General features: G+C 41.4%; 3 protein-coding genes and 1 pseudogene across 4 annotated transcripts in view; 2 read left to right on the top strand and 2 right to left on the bottom strand.

The window, feature by feature from the left end:
- The window catches only part of dido1 (death inducer-obliterator 1), a 19,516-nt gene extending 15,129 nt beyond the window's left edge, over positions 1-4,387 (top strand). For both annotated transcript variants that reach the window (XM_086291555.1, XM_086291556.1), the window contains exon 17: positions 373-4,387. In XM_086291555.1, coding sequence (XP_086147681.1) covers positions 373-3,809 — 3,437 coding nt within the window. In that variant the 3' untranslated portion in view covers positions 3,810-4,387. The remainder of the gene's footprint in view (positions 1-372) is intronic.
- Positions 4,388-4,733: 346 nt separating this feature from the next.
- On the bottom strand, positions 4,734-9,189 carry LOC147330029 (uncharacterized). Its single transcript, XM_086294168.1, has 9 exons — positions 8,557-9,189; positions 8,159-8,377; positions 7,543-7,605; positions 7,416-7,454; positions 7,280-7,334; positions 6,881-6,959; positions 6,741-6,807; positions 6,510-6,658; positions 4,734-6,413 (listed from the first exon to the last, which is right to left on the bottom strand). The coding sequence occupies exons 1-9, from the start codon at positions 9,103-9,105 to the stop codon at positions 5,963-5,965; spliced, it is 1,671 nt and encodes a 556-aa protein (XP_086150294.1). The 5' UTR covers positions 9,106-9,189; the 3' UTR covers positions 4,734-5,962.
- A 981-nt stretch (positions 9,190-10,170) lies between these two features.
- LOC147330030 (uncharacterized) lies at positions 10,171-14,346 on the bottom strand. Its single transcript, XM_086294169.1, has 9 exons — positions 13,953-14,346; positions 13,552-13,776; positions 12,936-12,998; positions 12,809-12,847; positions 12,673-12,727; positions 12,252-12,330; positions 12,112-12,178; positions 11,881-12,029; positions 10,171-11,784 (listed from the first exon to the last, which is right to left on the bottom strand). Exons 1-9 carry the CDS (start codon positions 14,307-14,309, stop codon positions 11,334-11,336), a joined length of 1,485 nt encoding a protein of 494 aa, XP_086150295.1. The 5' UTR covers positions 14,310-14,346; the 3' UTR covers positions 10,171-11,333.
- A 4,041-nt stretch (positions 14,347-18,387) lies between these two features.
- On the top strand, positions 18,388-21,467 carry LOC147330031 (potassium channel subfamily K member 3-like; annotated as a pseudogene).
- The last annotated feature ends 173 nt before the right edge of the window (positions 21,468-21,640 follow it).

A 21,640-nucleotide genomic window follows, 5' to 3' on the forward strand; every position in this document is an offset into this window, starting at 1 on the left:
TGCATATTTTGCAACTATTAGCTGTTGATGATTCTTTTTATATTAAAGGAGTGAAATGAAATGTCAGTGTGGAAATCATTGGCCCTGACTGTAGGGTACTGATGATAACAAAGCATCAAAGTTATTATATTCACACAGTTTTATTGGGTTTTGTTTTTTTGTTTTTGCCACTGTCAGTAGATTATCTGGAAATTCATCATCAGCACATATCACAACTGACAGATATCAGCAAATTTAACAATTAGTCTTCTATGAATTTTGGTTTTATGTCTTTTAAAACCACGTACAGTACATTTTGTTTCAGTTTGGACCATGAAAACATTTCTTTAGCTTTGCACGTTCAGCTTATTTTTTGGTCTTTTTATTTCACAGGTCTTGAACCAGCTCGTCCCAACCTGCTCCTTGGCCTGCTGATCTGCCAGAAGGATAGAAAACGTCCTGGTGCTCCGTTAGAAAGTGAAGAGAAACGGTCCAAGACTCAAACCAAAGATGCAGAGGAAACCAGCCTTCCAAAGCCACCTCCTGCAGTCAAAGCAGAAAAGAACACACGGCAAAGTCTTGAAATCCCCTTCAGCACAACTCCTCCAGGATCACCTCCATCTAGCTCCTCCGAGGCTTCCACCACCTCTGTTCTGTCCCTGTTATCTTCCATCAAGGCTCCATCCACATCCGCTACCACTGACAAGGACTCCGTTTCTTCATCCAACTCTGTTTCTTCATCCGCAGCAGCTGCCACTCCTCTTGAGACCATTCTCAAGACTCTTTTTGGCAAGAAAAAACATGACTCTGAAGCTTCCAACTCACCGTCTGATCAGGGTGGGGAATTTGCTGCCCCAACAGGTACAATGTTAGATCCTATAGTTCAGAAGTTTGCACAGATTTCTAAAGAAAAAACAGTAGAGGAGGATGAAGATGACCGACCTTATGACCCAGAAGAAGAATATGACCCCAGTAGATCCTACAATGTGCCGAAGAAGCCTATGGAGGTGGTAAGCAAACCTGAAGTCACTAAGCAACCTAAGGTGGAAACAAGTGAAGCTGATGATGTTGCATATGACCCAGAGGATGACTCTATTTTCGAAGAGGTTGAAACTTTAGTTCCAGGTCAAGCTAAGCCTGCAACTGAGTCTGCAGCCGATCCCCAAAAGATTGAGAGCCTTAAACACATTGGTGATCAAGCATTGCAGAAACAAGGAGAACAGCAAATGTCCTCTACAAGCACTCCTATTGCCTCAGTGACACTTGCAAGCACACTCTTAACTCAACCTGCAAAATCTCTTTTGGCCAATTGTCAGTTGCTACAGCTTGGCAAAAAGGTTGAGGAGCTTGTGAAATCTTCATCTGTTGCTCCTTTAATCAATCAGAGGAGAGATCCCAGACAAAGCAGGGATCCTCGCCAGTCTACAGGCAGCAGAAAACTGTCTGATGAACCCGAGGACAAAGAGGAGACACCTGCTCCAGTGACCGATCCTGTTCCTCCAGCCTCACAGCCTGAGGTGCAAGAGCTGCAGTCGCCTAAAACAGGCGAACCTGCAGACTCGTCACAAGATTCAGACCCCTCACTGCATCAAGAGGAAGTGAAAAGTGAGGCGCTAGTTTTCATGGAATCGGACAAGGCAGAGGTTTCAATTCCTTTATTAGGCGAAAAGGTGGACCCTGATATGGAAGTCAGCTACACAGATGAGAAAGAAGAGAAAAAAGAGGAAAGCGAGCCAGTTAAGTCTGAAACAAAGATGGACAAGTTCAGTATGTGGCCAAATGCAGCCAGTATTTTAAAAGCTGAGGATTCAGAGTATGAGGAGAATAGCCAAGAGACATCTACAGCAAGATATTACAGTGAGCCTGCAAAAACATCCAAAATAACTTCAACAATCCCAGTACTCACTCAGAGCACAGCAGCAGCTGACACTCAGTCACATCACATGCTGCATCACATGACAGGGTCAGACTTCGACAGTGAGTACAAACCTCCAGCTGACATTCCTCCACAACCCAACTTCTCCCTTCCCCGTTCCATGCAGGGCCAAAATCTAATAATGAGGCCGCCTCCAGTGCCTGTGCTACCACCCATGCAGGCCATGCAAGGTCCTCCAATGTCAGCCCCCCCTCCTATTCAGGGACCCCCTCCTCCAATCCATGTTCCTCCCCCTGTGCACAGTCATCCCCCAATGCAAGGTGACAGCAGTCAGCAGTATGGCCCACCACCATCTTCATACCCTCCCTATCAAAACCAGTGGTCAAGCACGCAGCCACCACCTCAACAGCCACCACCTGGCCCACCACCTCAGAATATCATGCCACCCAGAGGCCCACCACTACCACCATTCCCTCCAGTAACCCAGAGGGGCCCACCTCCTCAGATATTTGATCCCTCCATTCCCCCTCAGCACATTGGACAACCAGGTCCCCCTCCAGGACTTCCCCTTCCCCCCACCTTCGATGGACAGAACAGCTTAGCTCCGCCCAGATTCACTAGTCCTCCCCCACCACCTTTTAATTTCCCTGGAAACAGAGGTCCTCCTCTGCCTTTCACCGCTCTGCCACCTGGTCACTTTGATAACAGGCTTCCTCTTCCAAATCTCTTTCCAGGGCATAGGGGTCCCCCACCACCTCAGTATGGTGACCATGGGGCTCAACCAACAATAGTAGACCAGGCTCGAGGATCTGCAGAACAGTATAACAAAGATGCTGTTAATAATCCCAATCAGGGCCCTCCACCAGGTCCAAGCTACCGGGGACCTCCACATAACCAGTATGAGGACAGACGAGGTCAGCCTCCCAGTGGGGAGCACTTCAATCCACAAATCCAGTATGGGGGCTCCAGACCTCCATCTTCACCACCACACCGAGGATTTTTTGATGAGCACAGAGGTCCTCCATCTCAGGAGACCAGACCTCCGCCTTTTGCAGGCTCTGACCGGTACCGCTTTGACAGGTACTCTGATGAGGCGAGACCTGTTCGCCACAGCGGGCCACTGCTGCCAACTCCTCCGGAGGCTCCACTAGGTCCGCCAGACCTACACCGGGACGATCACTGGCGCCGCCATTCTCCTGAAATGAGGAGGAGGAGCAGCACCACCCGTGAGGACTCAGAGCCTCGCAGTGGAGATCGCTTCAGCCGCTTTGAAGGACATAGAGAACTCATTCATGGTTCCTCACAGGCCCCTGATGAGAGGCCGAGGGATCTGTCTGAGGACCGCCGGAGAGAGAAAGAGAGAGATGTCCCTCATGCTGGCAGGCCCTCATGGGACAAGGGGCAGGGAAAGCGGTGGAGCCGAGAAAGAGAGTGGGACAGAGGCAGAGAAAGGGACCGGGATAACGAGCGTAGCCGAGAAAGAGACCGCAGCAGAGGGAGGGAGGGTGAGAGGCACAGGGATGCAGAGGGAGAACGACACAGGGATCAAGATTCAGACAAGAGGCGAGACCGAGATAGGGACAGGGAAAGAGACAGAGACAGAGTTAGGGAATCTGACAGGAAAGACTTGGACCGAGATAGGGGAAGAAACCGTGACAGAGAGCGAGAACGAGAGCGTGAGAGAGACAGGAAGCGGGACCGATCCAGAAGCAGAGAGAGAGACCGTGACAGGGATCGTGGGAAAGATCGGGGTAGAGACAGGGACAGAGACAGAGATCGAGATAGGGACAGAGAGAGGGAGAGAGAGAGAGAAAAGGAGAGGGACCGTGACAGAGGCAGAGATCGTCGGGAAAGAAGCAGAAGCCGAGATAAGAAAGAAGAGAAAAAGGACAGTAAACACGATACGTCCAAGGACAGTGATAAAACCACAGAAAATAGCAAGAACGTTTCCTAGTCTCTGTTTTATGGACATTACGGTTCCAAGACTTTTACATCTTTAATCACTGTAAAAACAGAAGAGCAGTATTTCATCAGATTTCCACGGTTGTGTTCCTACCAGACAAAAACATTTAAATATGTTTGTATTCTCTTTGTCACCTAAAGGTTTCTAAGTTTGTTTTATTACATTTGAAAAGCAAAAAACTGAATGCAAGCTAAACTGCTTGTGGTACAAGACGTATTAATGTAGGCTGCACAGTCCTATTACATGTACCTTTTTTTTGTCAAAGCATTTTTCTTTTTAGAAAACAATAATGTAACTGATTCACACCATTTGCAATATGTAAATATGAATGTATTTGTGTATATAAGGATGTTTTTAATCATACTTTTCTAAGTAGAGAAAATAAAAGCCATATATCTGAGATGGACAATGTGAAGGCTAAAGATACACTGAGACATAAATGTGTTAATATGTTCAACAGATTTGAAATAAAATGACATCAGCCTTACAGTATACACCACAAAAATGGTTGTTTATGAACTGTCACTTTTTTTTTGTTTCAGCTCTACTAATAAACCTGTTTGATGGCATTTGTTTTGGATGTAAACAGTTTTTCTTTCAAATATAAATGAAACGATTATTCATCTTAAAAGTGGTGTGGGGTTTTTTGTGTTCACACTGTTGTTTTAGCTACACATACTGATTATTAGCTTATTGAGTCAGATGATAAAGTGAGCAGTTTCAGTTGTTAAAGATCAGAAATCAAAGCTTTTCTTTTTCAGTAATAAAACACGTATTAATCTCGATAATTAACTTTCAATTTAGGAGCTTATTTTTTCAGTCCATATAGAACCACCATATAATATTTTGGCCATGGCCTGTACTAATATGAATATATATATAATTGTGAAGAAATTCAAGCTTCAGCAACACCGACTACAATACAGAACCTCTTTAATGTTTGACCCATGCTGCAGTAGAAAAACAAAGCAAACAAAAAACCATACATCCACATCTCCTGATGAGGCGCCGACTAGACAGTCCAATAGAAAACTTTTACGCCACCATAAGCCAGATAGATCCACCTGTGGGGGTGGTTAAGTGTTATCCCACCCAGCGTCAAGCAATTTAAAACAGTTTAAAATGAAACTGAAAAATAACCCGAAAGCTTACAAGAAAAAAAAATTCCTTCGAATTGTTTTGGGTTGTTTTTTTTTTTGTTGTTTTTTTTACATCTGCAAGGAAAATAAAAAGCAATGAAAAAATAACGATATGAGGGGTAAAAACTTCAAGTACCTGAATGGTTTTAAAACCATAAGGAGGAAAAACAGGCTTAGTGTATCAGCAAGCCTCTTCAAGGCCACTTCAAATTGTAACCTGCATAAACAATATAACATTATCCAACCTTTATGCAACCAAAGAAGGTGTGGGGTTTATCACCTGTAAGACTGAGAATGAATTTATATGATACAATATCCATGTAACGTGATATATATTAATGAAACCGACAGTTTCCTTAAAAAACACATAACTGAAGACAGAAATTTAGCTGACCGAAAAAAACAACCAGTAATGTTGCCTGGCATTTCAGTAAAAACATCACATTTCATCCTTTTTTATTACAGACAGAGGTGCTTGAATCTAACCACAGATGGGTTGATGTCAGTTGTTTCAGGAAAAGGAAGGATTGTGGCTTTTCTAGTTTAAAAGTTTATTTCCAGGGGGGCGTGAACAATTTTGTAGTTATGATGTTTAAGTAGTGTTTCATAAATTTTGTCCACATGGTATAGTGGTTTAGACATTTACCTAACATTTAACATCAATCTTCAATACCAGAAGGAGACGCATATCCCTCTGAGGTTGTGTCAGGAAGGAGAGCAGCATAAAAATCACTGTTAAGATTCAGAGTCTCCTTCTGTGCTTGGGCATCCCTGACCACAACGTTTTGGATTTTCCTTTGGAACCACACAAACCCATCGTTAGGTTTATAGTTCAAATATGCAAAGCTGATGAATACTGAAGTAAGCAAACATTTCCATAAAGAATCAGGCCTTTTGACTAACTACACTGCTGAACTAAATCACTGGATCTGCATACACTCCATACACAGTATAATTTATCAGTATTATTCAGCATAAGATGAATAAGCTTTTCATTGTCATCAATCAATCTTCATTATGGCTGAAAGTTTCTTCACCCTCATGAGACTCATACTCTGCATTGTTACACGACTCATCTTCAGACAGGTTTTCCTCTTCTTGTGCTTCACTGTCAGAAATCACAGTGTCCTCCTGCGACTCCAGAGAGTCAGCGGCCTCTTCCTTTGCTGCCTTGGGCTGCATTGACCACAATTTTTGGATTTTCTTTGGGCACCACACAAACTCATCTTTAGGCTCATAGTTCAAATATGCATACTTGATGAGACGTCTGCGCTTTTTCTTATCAAGTACAGCAAACATAAAGTAGCTGAGGACGCTGTCCCTGATGTTTGGAAGTTGTCCGTTGACCAGAGTCTCCTCCAGGAAGAAGCGGACCAGAGGGGCTTGGTAGATACGGTAACCCAGGTTTCCCAGACACTTCAGGATGCGAGTGATGCGCAGGCTGTTGTGTGTGTGACTGTCAGACAGTGATCAGTCCCAAAATTAGATCATTTACAGCTTTTTGTCACTTTTACTGCACACAGATTTTTTTTAAATTCAGAGGTAGTTTTACCTGTTAAGGTTGTCAAATCTTTCTTCCCAGTGCTTTGCTCTCCTGACTTCTCCAGTTTTTTCATCACACAACACGATACCATAAAAGTCCAACATGAGCTTGTACGACTTCAGCAGGTTTTCCTGTGCAATGCTGTGATTAAGAAAATCCTGAAGGAAACATCGAACCTCTATCAGTGTATAAGACATGTTTTCTTTTTAAATCATAACTTGGTAACTTTCACAGGTTTACCGTAATTTCTTCCTTTGTCAGTGTACTGGCCTCATAGTTCACTCCTGGTTCTTGCAGTGGGAACAACCTTTGAGAGAAAATGTCGTTACAAACTGGAACTGAACTTTTTACATCATATTTGTGACTATAGAGTAACTTACCACTGATTATAGGTTTGCACGTGCTCAAGGCTTTCATAGTCTCCATACCACTGTTCATGGAACTCAGTTATGCTGACACCTGGTAACAAATACAAGTCACAGCAAATAAATCTGTTTGTAAAAGAAGCTGCACAGATTACGATTTATCCAGTGATCACTGAGGTGGTTCAAACTGATATTTCTGTACTATAAAATATCTTTTTCTGACTCCATGTCCTTGTGTGAAATGGTATTCTTCTTCAGGTCTCTGAAGTTATTCCAATGTCATGAAGATATTTTGAATACTTGAAAAAGATGAGATGAATAACAAAACAGATCTACTAAACTCTTCTTCTTGAATGAAAACACATGTATGTTATGTTCAGTTTAAGGACATTTGGGTGCTGGTAAAAGGCCTACCATCTGGCACCGATCGTTTCTTTCCAAGGTAGAAATTCAGATTAGACTTGTCGTCCTACACAAGAGAAAAGAATTTGATTCAAACCATTTATTTTGTTCTTCTTTGAAATAAATCTAAAAACAAACGTTTACATACATTTGTGTTCTTCTTCCTGTGCTGTGTCTTGATTTGGCTCTGCAGGGACACATAAAAGAACAACATGTGCTTGGCTCGTGCTTAAACATGAGAGTGTGTGTTTACAGTGTGTGTGTGTGAGACTTACAGGGTAGTCATGTCTGTAGTTCTGCATGTCTCTCGCAGCACGTTCAAATCTGCTGAAGTTGTACTGGAACACAGAAGACAAATGAAGTTCAGGGGTAACACTGCACAGCTAAAGGAGACATTCAGTAACCCAAAGATCATCCTTGGAGATCCTCCATCTTTATTTACAATAAATGGGTTTCTGTCTTTGTGCATATGTCATTCTGTGGCTCTTTGTATTCATTTGTTGATCTCATATTGATTATTTCAGAGATATATTTCACAACACAAAATGTAGTCACCACTCTAAAAATGTTTCTGGTTATCTTCTTCTTTGTTCACCATTGTTATTTATGTCCATTTTATCTTTCCCACTGATTTTAATCTCTTTTGGGAAATTTTAAATGTCTTTCTTTGGCTTTTTGTTGTTTTTTTGAGCCATCTTTGTGATTTTTTTCTTGCAGGAAAAATCAAGAAATGTGAACAGAGCTATCACCTCAATAAAGTTCTCTGGAGGGGCCATCTAACACCTTGGGCCTGTGGGCCTGTGACAGGTGGCTCCTTTTATGCCTGCAGTAAATGATTTGTGAGCAGACGTGGAAAATCAAAGTACTTGTGACAGGCACTGGCTTACTTACATAGTTTGTTGACCGTCTGATCCTGCTGGGTGGGCTCTCCTCATTCGGGTCGGTCTCCCAGGTTGAATCATAGTCGCAGTAGAATTCATCCGTAGTGTGAACTCGATACTCTGTGCTGTCAAACTCTTCCTCTTCTTCTTCCGGCCCTGTCAGCTTCTTCCCTTCGTCAACTGCATTTTCCGTGCGCATTTCAGACTCATTTGGGTGTACCATAGAAACCTAAAAGGAATAAAGTAAAGAGCAAACCACGGCATTGTGCCATGTTTGTATCTCCAAGTTGCCTGTTATACAGTCGATCAATTCTTTTTCACGTTTTACATTCACAGAATACGAACTTAAAACGTTTGGTGAGAAACCTGCATGATCACCTTACTGTAAATGTTCATTTCTTTACTCACATTTTCATCAACGGTCTCAACTCGATCATTTTGAAAGTTATCTTGGTTAGACCTTGTCCACTTGGTCTCGGGCTCCTCACCATTATCTGAGGACCTCTTTAGTTCGGGACTAATAACCCTCTCTGCATCGTCAGGTGAATTCTTGAGTGCACGTGTGTTGTCATCGCTTGTTTCAGACTCATTTCTGTCTTTCTTTGAATAAGTTAAAAATCTAAACAGTGGAACCAGTGGAAAAAGCAAGAACAGTAAAGGATTCCTGTGGCGCACTATCCAATCCCGAAGCGAGCGAAACCCACTGTATCCAACCGTGGTGCCAGCTCCATGCTCTCTGCTGTCAAACTCTTCTTCTTCTGGCCCTGGCAGCTTCCTCCCGGACTCCCGGCCTTCGTCAGCCTCATGTTGACCCTCACTGACATCCCCCTCTGCGTCTTCAGATAAACTTCTGAATGAATCTTCGTTTTCTGTGCTTGTTTTAGACTCATTTCTGTCTACTTTCCTGTCCAAAGTTGAGTACGGTGAAGCAGAGCTCTTGTTTCTAAACCACGCCATTATGTTTATATCTCATAGTCTGTTTCACTTTCACTTTTCCCGTCCAAAGACAACTTTGCAGACAGAATACAGATATCATGTTCCCTTATAATTATATAAAAGGAGCACAGAAAAGAACATGCTAACTTTCTTTCTTCTTCTTCTTCTTATGCTTATATAGGCAGGATATACATGATTAATATTATAGCGTAACTATTATGTATTTGTCTGCAGATCAAAGGGAGACTAGTGTTTAGCACCGCCCACTGATGCAGGTCAGGGGCGTTTCCAGGATTTGTAAAATAAGGTGACACAGGGGTGAACAGAGCAGGGTGGCCACTGGCAGTGTTGGGGAGTAACGGAATACATGTACCGCCGTTACGTATTTAAAATACAAAATATGAGTGACTGTATTCTGTTACAGTTACTGTTTAAAAAGGTGGTATTCAGAATACAGTTACTTTGTTGAAATGAATGGATTACACGGGGGTCTTTTCCTGTTTCATATGTTAGGCTGTCCCCTCTCTCTTGTTGGTAATTCCACGCCGGTGGAAACCCTAACAAAGCACGCATTAAGAGCCTCTAATGCCTGTGTCTCAATCTAGCGGCCCATGTCACCCCTACTTGTGGCCACATAATGACGTGAAGAAATATTTTTAAAAAATGATTCTTCAAAAAATGTTTTAATATGAAAGCAATAGTCAAAGTGTTACAAGCATTGCCCTAAAGAATGTAGCCTCACGGGCAGTGTAGCCCAGTTGTAAGTAAGCTATTAAGACTCGACTGTACACTGTGTTCGTGTTTTCAGTAATTTCCATTGGAGAAGCCTTTCAACGCCTCTCTCTGTCTCTCGCTAGCAAAGTTGACCCGGACAACAAAGTAAAGCTAGTTTTCGGCTACGACCCGACATGGAACCCGACATATTAGCCAGAGGTCCCTTTATGGTTTTACGCCTTTACAGTTCGGAGCCACAGACCTGTTTTATATACACGCGGTATAGTTTTATATACGAGATTGCTGCAAAAAGTGCAGCCTTACCTAATGTCCACCTACTGTTACTCACTTTATATTAAGATTTAAAATAAAAATAGGTCTTCAATCTGGACTTAAAGACCTGCACTGATAACGCTTGTCTAATATGGAGGGGAAGGTTATTCCAAAGCATCGGACCTGCAATTGAGAACGCTCGCTCTCCTCTGCCTTTCAGCATGGAGTACAAAGTCTAATCTTTGCATTATAAACACAGTGGAGTAAAAGCAGAAAGTGGCATAGAAATACCTAAATAAGGTAAAAGTACATTAAAGCTTTACTTCAGCAATATTCTCAGTTACATTCCTGCTGTTCCCATCCATGCTGTCGATTTAGGTGATTTTTCTTTTTAAAAAAAGAAAGAAATCTAAATGCTCTCCCTTTGTCTCTGTGGAGCCTGCAAAAGATGGTGCTCACAGTCTGGTGGGAACACAAGCTATTTTTGTTTCAGCTCAACTGTTTGAACCCATTTGATGAAATTTGCCTCAGTTTTAAAAACCCTTTTCTTTCAAATATTAACGGAGCAAGTATTCAACTTTAAAGTTGTGTGTAATTTCTTTGCCTTCACATTGTTGTTTAGCTGTGATGATTGCTGGTGTAAGGAGTCAGGTGACAGAATTAGAAAGTGAACAGTTGAGGCTGTTAACCTTTGATGGGCAGCAATATTTGGGAGTCTGTCAGAGATTTTTATGTCCTTTTGTAAAGTGACCAACTGTAGTAGTACATGAATTGGCTTTGTAACTGACTGTAACATTTTTTATCTTGCCACCCTCTAATTTTATTTTGGCCACAACCTTTACTAACCTGCGATTTGAATATGCAACTCTGAAAGGAAATTAAGACAGATATAAAACAACAAGATGTGAACTTTCTGAATGAGAATGTTTTAATTCTAGACACAAGAACGCAAAAACATTTAGTAATTGATCCCACATAGTCACACAATAACATTAACCCTTGAATTTTGTGTAAAACATGCATCCATTTCAGAACGCTTCATTATTTATGTTCAGAAAAAGAATTAATTGCGAATAAAAATCCAAACTTTAAGTTGTAAATATTGAAGTAAACAAAGATTTCTATAAAGAATCAAGCCCTTTGACTCAGTGTGTAAAGCACAATAACCTGCTAGTAATCTAAGATCTACAGTGTTGAACTAAATCACTCCATACTTCAGTGCAATTTATCAGTATTATTCATAAGCTTTCCATTGTCATCAATCAATCTTCATTATGGCTGAAAGTTTCTTCACCCTCATGAGACTCATACTCTGCATTGTTACACGACTCATCTGCAGACAGGTTTTCCTCTTCTTGTGCTTCACTGTCAGAAATCACAGTGTCCTCCTGCGACTCCAGAGAGTCAGCGGCCTCTTCCTTTGCTGCCTTGGGCTGCTTTGACCACAATTTTTGGATTTTCTTTGGGCACCACACAAACTCATCTTTAGGCTCATAGTGCAAATATGCATACTTGATGAGACGTCTGCGCTTTTTCTTATCAAGTACAGCAAACATAAAGTAGCTGAGGACGCTGTCCCTGATGTTTGGAAGTTGTCCATTGACCAGAGTCTCCTCCAGGAAGAAGTGGACCAGAGGGGCTTGGTAGTGACGGTAACCCAGGTTTCCCAGACACTTCAGGATGCGAGTGATGCGCAGGCTGTTGTGTGTGTGACTGTCAGACAGTGATCAGTCCCAAAATTAGATCATTTACAGCTTTTTGTCACTTTTACTGCACACAGATTTTTTTTAAATTCAGAGGTAGTTTTACCTGTTAAGGTTGTCAAATCTTTCTTCCCAGTGCTTTGCTCTCCTGACTTCTCCAGTTTTTTCATCACACAACACGATACCATAAAAGTCCAACATGAGCTTGTACGACTTCAGCAGGTTTTCCTGTGCAAGGCTGTGATTACAAAAATCCTGAAGGAAACATCGAACCTCTATCAGTGTATAAGACATGTTTTCTTTTTAAATCATAACTTGGTAACTTTCACAGGTTTACCGTAATTTCTTCCTTTGTCAGTGTACTGGCCTCATAGTTCACTCCTGGTTCTTGCAGTGGGAACAACCTTTGAGAGAAAATGTCGTTACAAACTGGAACTGAACTTTTTACATCATATTTGTGACTATAGAGTAACTTACCACTGAATATATGTGTGCACGTACTCAAGGCTTTCATAGTCTCCATACCATTGTTCATGGAACTCAGTTATGCTGACACCTGGTAACAAATACAAGTCACAGCAAATAAATCTGTTTGTAAAAGAAGCTGCACAGATTACGATTTATCCAGTGATCACTGAGGTGGCTCAAACTGATGTCAGTATCAAAAAATATCTTTTTTTTTGACATCTCATGATTATAGCATTCTTGTGTAATATCAGTAACGTTTAAGGCCACTTAAGGTTCTGATGACATGGAAATATTGAGAGGATTAGTTGAATAAAATAATGAATTTTATAAGCTCTCATTCTTGAACAAATAAATTACAGAAAAACATTTATTTCACTTCCACTTTATGGACATACTTGACTCTATACTTTGTTCTACTAAAAAGGCCTACCATCTGGCACCGATCGTTTCTTTCCAAGGTAGAAATTCAGATTAGACTTGTCGTCCTACACAAGAGAAAAGAATTTGATTCAAACCATTTATTTTGTTCTTCTTTGAAATAAATCTAAAAACAAACGTTTACATACATTTGTGTTCTTCTTCCTGTGCTGTGTCTTGATTTGGCTCTGCAGGGACACATAAAAGAACAACATGTGCTTGGCTCGTGCTTAAACATGAGAGTGTGTGTTTACAGTGTGTGTGTGTGAGACTTACAGGGTAGTCATGTCTGTAGTTCTGCATGTCTCTCGCAGCACGTTCAAATCTGCTGAAGTTGTACTGGAACACAGAAGACAAATGAAGTTCAGGGGTAACACTGCACAGCTAAAGGAGACATTCAGTAACCCAAAGATCATCCTTGGAGATCCTCCATCTTTATTTACAATAAATGGGTTTCTGTCTTTGTGCATATGTCATTCTGTGGCTCTTTGTATTCATTTGTTGATCTCATATTGATTATTTCAGAGATATATTTCACAACACAAAATGTAGTCACCACTCTAAAAATGTTTCTGGTTATCTACTTCTTTGTTCACCATTGTTATTTATGTCCATTTTATCTTTCCCACTGATTTTAATCTCTTTTGGGAAATTTTAAATGTCTTTCTTTGGCTTTTTGTTGTTTTTTTGAGCCATCTTTGTGATTTTTTTCTTGCAGGAAAAATCAAGAAATGTGAACAGAGCTATCACCTCAATAAAGTTCTCTGGAGGGGCCATCTAACACCTTGGGCCTGTGGGCCTGTGACAGGTGGCTCCTTTTATGCCTGCAGTAAATGATTTGTGAGCAGACGTGGAAAATCAAAGTACTTGTGACAGGCACTGGCTTACTTACATAGTTGGAGTTTGTTGACCGTCTGATCTTGCTGGGTGGGCTCTCCTCATTCGGGTCGGTCTCCCAGGTTGAATCATAGTCGCAGTAGAATTCATCCGTAGTGTGAACTCGATACTCTGTGCTGTCAAACTCTTCCTCTTCTTCTTCCGGCCCTGTCAGCTTCTTCCCTTCGTCAACTGCATTTTCCGTGCGCATTTCAGACTCATTTGGGTGTACCATAGAAACCTAAAAGGAATAAAGTAAAGAGCAAACCACGGCATTGTGCCATGTTTGTATCTCCAAGTTGCCTGTTATACAGTTGATCAATTCTTGTTTTTACATTCACTGAATACGAACGTAAAACGTTTGGTGAGAAACCTGCATGATCACCTGTTACTGTAAATGTTCATTTCTTTACTCACATTTTTATCAGCGGTCTCAACTCGATCATTTTGAAAGTTATCTTGGTTAGACTTTGCTCGCTTGCTCACGGGCACCCCATCTTCGTCTGAGGTCCTCTTCTGTCCGGCACTAATAGCCTTCTCTTCATCGTCAAGTGAATTCCTGAGTAGACGTGTGTTGTCGTCGCTTGTTTCAGGCTCATTTCCGTCTTTCTTTGAATAAGTTAAAAATCTAAACAGTGGAACCAGTGGAAAAAGCAAGAACAGTAAAGGATTCCTGTGGCGCACTATCCAGTGCCAAAGCGAGCGAATCCCATTGTATCCAAACCAATGCATTATTACTTTACAGCAGCGACACAGCACCGACATAACCCTCATGCGTGAAGATAATCGGTCAGTCTGTTTCGCTTTCCCTTACGCACTTCACAGAAAACCGAAACTAAACTTTGCGGCGACAAACAACATGTTACCGACCGCCGGCATCATGTTACCGACTATTTACACGCTGCTGCAAATCAAAAGTAGACTAGACTTTAGTTTGGGAAAACTTGGTTGACGTGTAAAAGTTAATTTTCTTTTAAAAGTAAACCATGTCAGAAATCCAAATACCTTCACTTGGGCTAGTGTTATTTCACTGTTATGATATTGTAATGTGACTTGGCTGTATATCTAATTAATAAACCAATTTTTTAAATATATTTCTATATTTATTAATCTTATTAATGATCACGGTTTAAGTGTATGGGACACATCCCTTAAATTAAACCTAAACATTGCACCAGTGAAGGGGCTCAACACCTTAGATTTCCAGGACTTGGTTTAAAACCCTATTTTTAGCTTAAAAAGCTACAAAGTTTACCTGTAATTGCATAAACAGTCAGGAATCCCCTTTGCACAGATAACCCATAATTTAGTCACACCTTCACCCCAATAGTGAGGTACACTCAGTAAATATTATTCCCTCCCAGGGCAGCCAAAGCTCGAGTAAAACCTGCCTTTTTTATATATGAAATCACAGAAGTTTTCCAACTTCCCTTTGCGCTTGAGTCACATTAAATTCATCATTTCAATATGATTAATAGTAAATATTACAATTTGCAGGTGTTTAAAAATGAGATTTTTTCTGCATTTGATAAATTAGAATAAATTCAAGTTAAATTAGAAGAGTACTTTCTCTAGTCAGAGTCATCTTCACTGCAGGTGTTTTGATTAGGAGCCCTTTCTGACGTACATGACTTACAGACCATGTCCATGCCCTTTTGGCTAAAAGGCTCAAAGGACTGTTGAGATTAGCTGCAAAGTTCAAGCCTGTTTCCCTCTGTGACACTGTAGCCTTGTCACTAAAGACATGTTTGTCTGCAAATATGTGTGAAGCCTCTACTTATTTTTTTTAAAAAGAGTTAGAATTTTTATATTTATGATAAAAATGCTCCGGATTTTTATACTATATTATCATCGTATCCACTGCCCGTATTCCCACTGTGGCTGTTATCAATGCAAAGATAGCATCATGTTTGCAGTATATTTCCATGGCTCATTTTCTACGAGAATGGCACTTGGACAGATAAGTGTCTGGACCTGAGTCGGTGGACATCCTGCTCTTAATGTCTTCCCATGAGAGATAACAGGTTGTATGAATTGTCCTGCTGAACAGAGAGATATGGGATGAGTACATCAGATAATGCAGTGCCATTATTTCATGAATGGAGTTTTCAAACCAGCACAGACGCCCTTATTATAAACTCAGTTGCTTTTTGGGTTTATGGCACGCTACAATGAGCTATATATTTATGACTATATAACACTGCTTTGGTAATATTTGTTTCCTATGACGTGAAGTTTGCAAAAGGAATTGATCTGTACTTGTTTAAGCACTGTGTGCATTCACTTAGTGCTCCATGATGAGGCTGTTATCTCTCATACTCATTTCAACAGGACTGTTCTTTCTGCCATTAGAGGAAATAAAGACTTGTCAGAATGCTACATCGCTAACCTCTGCATGGCAGTCGATTCATTCGTGCTTACCAGAGCAGCTAAGGTCCTGTATTGGCTGTAGAAGATGAAAACACAGCATAGTGATAGTCATATGTTCTGCGGGGAATGGAGGCAGTAACTGTGGATTTTAATGACAGATCTTAGGCTCTTTATGGCTCACTTCAGTGCAAGAATAGTTTCCACAAATTGGATTGCCCTCCTAAAATAGATGGGAACTTTGTGAAAGTGAAATAAGTTGCAGCATGGAGCTAAGGTAGTTGGCCTGTTTTCTGATCGCGCTGCCGTGAACCCGATTAGCACGTGCGAAAATCCAACAGATGCCACAAGAAATCTCAGTGAAGGCCCCTCAGACGAGGGCCCTGCACAGTTGCACTGATACGTACACACAAACCACCTCTACAGACGGCCTCACTCGGCAAGCGCGCAGAATGTAGTTAATGACCACAGCTAGGGTGGTAGTTGGCTCAGCAGCTATGTACGCTTGATAAAGGTCAACGCTGCCACCAGCTAATGCCTCACTGCTGAGAGTAATACTATAGTTGCGGGTAGTGTGATTACTCCAGACAGGAGTATTTCATAGGGCAAAATAACACATGGACGAGAGTCCAGAAAGGGTAGCTGGTGATGCTGGGTTTCTTTAAAAGGCTGCCACGTATGTGAGGTACAGAATACACAACTTTACATTTAATTAGTGTGGATGCTGATTAAGCTTCCGTATTTGTTTGTAGCAAATACTACTTGAACGTACAGGTGGTACGTGTATAAATGGTCTGGCATGTATAAATCCTGGCAATCCTCCTGGCACTTAACAGCGTACACTATGTTACTCTGTTTGTGTCTGGTGACACGATCCTTGGGGTGGACCAATTTTTGGCTCAGCGTGTTTTGGGGTTTAAAAGCCATAGAGACACGGTGTTTAGAAAAACTTCGTCTCAACTGTTCCCATACTCCTGACACATACGGGATCACTACAGGTTTTCCCAGCTTTGACAAAAGTCCAGCTGGGACTTTTTTCAGGTGCCAAAAGAAAGCTCCAGCTGATCCAGGAGAGAAGGACAACCGCTGCCTAAGCGGAAAACCTGTTTGTTTTGAGGCATCTCTCAAAACAAACAGATACAAACTTTTAATATTCATTCAGAAGTTTCCTGACTTTAAATTTTCTTTTGTCATTACTCAGCTTTTTCAAATGCACATTTTAAACATGCTCAGCTACTTTTCAACCTCTTCTTCTGTGTGAACTTCAGCTTTCAACATTTCTGCACTTTTTTTCAGATGAAAAATTCTGTATTTTTCAGCTCATTTAACATTTTTAGCTTAACTTTAGCAATCATTTCAATTCTGCTCAAAACATTCAGCGATCAGCATTCACACTGCAGTTTCTTCAAAAAATGCATTTTCTACTTGTTACTTGCTATTAATCTCTCGTTCTCTTCCACAGTGCATCCTTCATCCTGTCTCTGCCCTCTCCCGCAACCAGTCGTTGCAGATGATTTCCACTCCCTGAGCTTGGGTCTACCAGATGTTTCCTTCCTGTCAAAATGGACTTTTTCCTTCCAACTGTTGCCAAGTGCTTGCTCATAGGGAGTCATGTGATTGTTGGGGTTTACTCTGTATTATTGTAGGGTCTTTACCTTAAAATATAAAGGACCTCAAGGTGTCTATTGTTTAATTTTAGGTCTTCTTTGATACAGTGTGATAACCATTTTCACAAATCAGTCAAATGCAGTTTAAGTAAAATGGAGGTTAAAGCAGGATGTGCTTTAAGACATCACTGACATGGAGCTTCTGCAGGAATATTCAGAACCATCCCTCCTGATGACCACCGGTTTAAGGAAAAAAGACGAAAGATAGCCAATATGCTCAAATTCGCTAGAGAAAAGGTGTTAGCAACTACAGTCATATTTTATACACAGTGATGCACATGTATTACATTAGTAGAACATTTAATGATTTTTATTGTGCTTTTCCCATAGAAAAGGTTTAATATAGTCCTGCTCTAATTTAGACATATTGTATCATGCGTGAGTTTCTAACTTCCAGTCTGTCTTATAACTGAATTTAAAGTAAGAAATGAAATGTATACTCTAGCACAAAACGTGAAACAAACTAAACACCCTATGCTGAAATCTTGCAACATCAAAGCGAATATAACTGTAACTGTTTCAAGAAACCGAACTGAGCACATTAGCACTTGTTAAAAGTCCTCATAGTCCTCTTAAAGTTCAGTAAACGAGGTTATGTGAGCATGCTTCACCTGACCACACGCTAATACTATAGGCTACACTTTCAAGCCATTTAGACCTATGCTGTACTCCTAACAGGCCCATGGCCTCTTTACACCGTGAAGACCAGCGAAACCCATGTGCAGGATGGCTCTGATCCTGTGCATCTGTGCCTCTGAGCAGCAGCAGCAGGAGCAGCAGCACCCTCCCCGCCTCCTCCGGGCACTCTGGATTTGAGGATGAGGACGCAGAACATCAGGACCCTCTCTCTCATCCTCTCAATTATTTTCTACCTGCTTGTAGGAGCCGCAGTTTTTGACGCACTAGAGTCAGAAAGCGAGAGTTCAAGAAAAAAAGGCGCTGGAGCAGAAGCTGAGCGAGCTGAAGAAAAAGTACGAGGATGATTTCAACCAGATCTAGTGAGTGGTCCATCAGACAGAGCCGCATCGCGCTGGGAGGCAGTGGAAGTTCGTCGGCTCTTTTTACTTTGGCATCACCGTTATCACTACAATTGGCAAGTATATAATGTTGTGGCCTGACTTCACGGTATTGTGTGATTTTTGCAGTAATTTTTTTGACAGTTTTTCTTTTTTTGGACCCTGAACAGTAACTCATTGAAGATAGACACATAAACTAGGCCTACCTAAATGATTTTTTGATTGTGAATTATTACTCCTTGTAATGCTGGGATGTAGCTAAAGTTTTGTTTTGTTTTAAATTAGCCCATTTACAGAAAGCAAAGCTGTCCAGAAACACCTGCTGTTGTTGTTCTAGGTCCAAATTCTTGGAATAAGATAGATGTAGTTTGGCCTTTTCAGCAAAATATCAGTAAAGTGATTATGTAGGCAGCTGCATATGTAGTAAAGAAGTGTGCAAAGTTTTTGAAAGTTTTTATTTTTTATTTTTTAATGGTAAAAAACCCCCCAACCCTTTCTTAAAATACCTAAACCACCTCTATGTGACAAAGAAAGTACAGATCAGAAGCCTTAATCTCTTATAGCCACCTTGGGGCCTATCCCAGTTGGCAGTAGGCAAGAGGTGAGTACACCCTGGATAGGTGAGCAGTCAAAGGTTGGCCTGAACAGACCTAAAGCAATGAAACAATAACACTTTTCAGTTACAATTTCTCACGTGCTGTCTTATTGGTCTGATATAAGCTCCAGCCTTCCTGTCCAACCTCAGACTGCGGAACAAAGGACTGAGTGAAACCACCTTTGTAAGAGTGCACGCCCTGTAATGTTAAGAAGCTAAAGTGTCACTATGTTTTCTTACAGCTTGGTAGCTTCATATCTTATGTAGAAACAGTTGCCTTTTGTTAATCACCTATGTCCTTACCATTTCCCAAAAAGCTGAACTAATTGCAGAAATATAAACAGGTTAAAAAGCTGATCAGGCTTAAAGTGAGAAAACCTGCTGTTAATGTCCAGTAAACACTTTTTATCTTACGTTGTGGTGTGCAGGATTGAAAAATATTGGTATCGAAAAATATTGGTATCAAGCCAATACCATGTAAATACAGGGCCAGTATTGGTGATACCAATACTGATACAGATACTTTTAACGATAAAGATGGCTTATGTCGGAGAGGGCAGTGAGAAGAATGAGATTAATGGAATGTAAATGTGCTTATCGCTAAAGGACTTTCAGTCAGCTTCTGTTGTTTCAATGGGCTAGAGGCTATAAATAAAATTATGTGACAGTCAACATAAAAAAAGTTCCGATATTTTTCATAGCCCGTGTTTGACTTGTATTTTTTCATTTCTATTATACTTATTTATTTAACACAATTCCATGGACATACTGAACATAGAGGATAGAAACAAAGTATCAATACTGAGGCGCTAGTACTGATCTGATACCAATACCAGCATTGGTATCGATATTTAGATCAATCCGCCCGCCTCTAGCATTCCCAAATAAACAGTGTTCACTTATCACTGTGTGTTCAGCCTGCTCTGTCACCAACCTTCTCTTTAGTTGCACCTCCCAAGTTTCTCAGTTTGCTATTAAGTGCTGTGGAGGTGGCGGACACTGGTATTAACAGAGCTTTTACACATGTACACCGCTAGCAGCTGCTTCTGGAAATGAGGTTAATGAGGACAGCATGATTGGACCAAACCAGTTAAGCTGCAGTTATAGAGAGATAGCCAAATGTTTCCTGGCACAGCATCAGCAAGCAGTTTTAGTGAGACTTATCTGTGGTTTAACCATGTTTGCTCACATTAGTTTAAAGACTTGACTTTAACCTGCACTGAGTTATGTGTGAGTATCCCTGCCTTGCAGTGTTTACAGCAGCAATATACTAGTTTGATGTCTATGGAGCTTGATGACTATGAAACAGTAGTACTCAACCTTTGACCTGTATTATTCTTTGACTTTGCAGGTTATGGCCATGCTGTTCCGTGCACCAATGCTGGAAAGGCCTTCTGTATGTTTTATGCGCTCTTGGACATCCCTCTGACGCTGGTCATGTTCCAGTGCCTGGGCGAGAGGATCAACACTTTTGTGAGATACCTCCTGAGCAGAGTCAAGCAGGGCCTGGGCTTACAGAAGACAGAGGTGTCAATGGGAAACATGGTCCTGGTGGGTTTACTGTCTTGGGTAAGCACTTTGTTTGTAGGAGCTGCAGCCTTTTCCTATTTTGAGGGCTGGAGCTTTTTTTAATGCCTCTTACTACTGCTTTGTCACACTTATTACCATTGGGTTTGGAGATTTTGTAGCCTTGCAGACAAAAGATGCCCTCTAGAAGCAACCTACCTACGTGGCATTTAGCTTCATGTACATTCTAGTTGGGCTGACGGTCATCGGAGCATTTCTTAACCTGGTGGTGTTGAGGTTTCTCACTGTAAGCTCAGGTGAGCTTGATGGGAGCTCCACAGCAGGGGAAGAAGAGCAGGAGTACAGGAAGATCGTGGACACTGGAGAAGGAACTGCTGAGGACCTATGTAAGGATGATGAAGATGAACTTTGCAGGCTTACCTTTCCCATGGAGGGTTGCAACAGCTTTGTCAGCCTCCTCTCTTCTCCTGCAGAGGAGCACAGACCTATTATACCCAAGAATGCAAACCTGCCTGAACCCAGCAGACTCCAGGCTTTGTTCCTTTGCATGTGCTGTTGCATGGACGTTTACAACAGCGCCTCTCAGTCCCACTGTGACCAGACAAGTGGCCATAGCAACCCTGTCTTCTACAGTACCATCTCCTACAGAGTGGACCAGGCCCTTTGCAGCTTCTACACCATGTCATCACAAGCCTCCCCCAGCAGCGTGGCACTCTGTCTGGGCAAGAACAATTCTCACAGCAGGCGGAAATCACTCTGACTGAGATCTTTGAAGACTTGAAGTTGAAATAGCCTTTGTTTTGTTTTGGATCTTTGTACGCACAGAGCCCATAAAACCATCTGATTTTCTGTTTGGTGGAATAAACTGCCTCATGCTTTCTTTGTTATGAAGCTTGTCTGATAAAATGTAACATATTAAAACTAAATATGCAG

The sequence above is a fragment of the Aulonocara sp. 'chitande type north' Nkhata Bay genome, linkage group LG5 (assembly GCF_057382095.1).
Source record: "Aulonocara sp. 'chitande type north' Nkhata Bay isolate Kocher_YH1m ecotype deep benthic linkage group LG5, A_spYH_male_GT1.1, whole genome shotgun sequence".
Taxonomy (NCBI): Eukaryota; Metazoa; Chordata; class Actinopteri; order Cichliformes; family Cichlidae; genus Aulonocara; species Aulonocara sp. 'chitande type north' Nkhata Bay.

What these genes read in the sequence shown, in the direction of transcription:
- LOC147330029 (XM_086294168.1), bottom strand. Translation starts at nt 9,105, where the DNA reads ATGGCGTGGTTTAGAAACAAGAGCTCTGCTTCACCGTACTCAACTTTG. An exon ending in GAAACGATCGGTGCCAGATG is followed by an intron (nt 6,960 to 7,279) that starts GTAGGCCTTTTA and finishes ATTTGTTACCAG; the next exon opens with GTGTCAGCATAACTGAGTTC. An exon ending in AGATTTGACAACCTTAACAG is followed by an intron (nt 6,414 to 6,509) that starts GTAAAACTACCT and finishes ACTGTCTGACAG; the next exon opens with TCACACACACAACAGCCTGC.
- LOC147330030 (XM_086294169.1), bottom strand. Translation starts at nt 14,309, where the DNA reads ATGAGGGTTATGTCGGTGCTGTGTCGCTGCTGTAAAGTAATAATGCAT. An exon ending in GGTCAACAAACTCCAACTAT is followed by an intron (nt 12,999 to 13,551) that starts GTAAGTAAGCCA and finishes TCTGTGTTCCAG; the next exon opens with TACAACTTCAGCAGATTTGA. An exon ending in AGATTTGACAACCTTAACAG is followed by an intron (nt 11,785 to 11,880) that starts GTAAAACTACCT and finishes ACTGTCTGACAG; the next exon opens with TCACACACACAACAGCCTGC.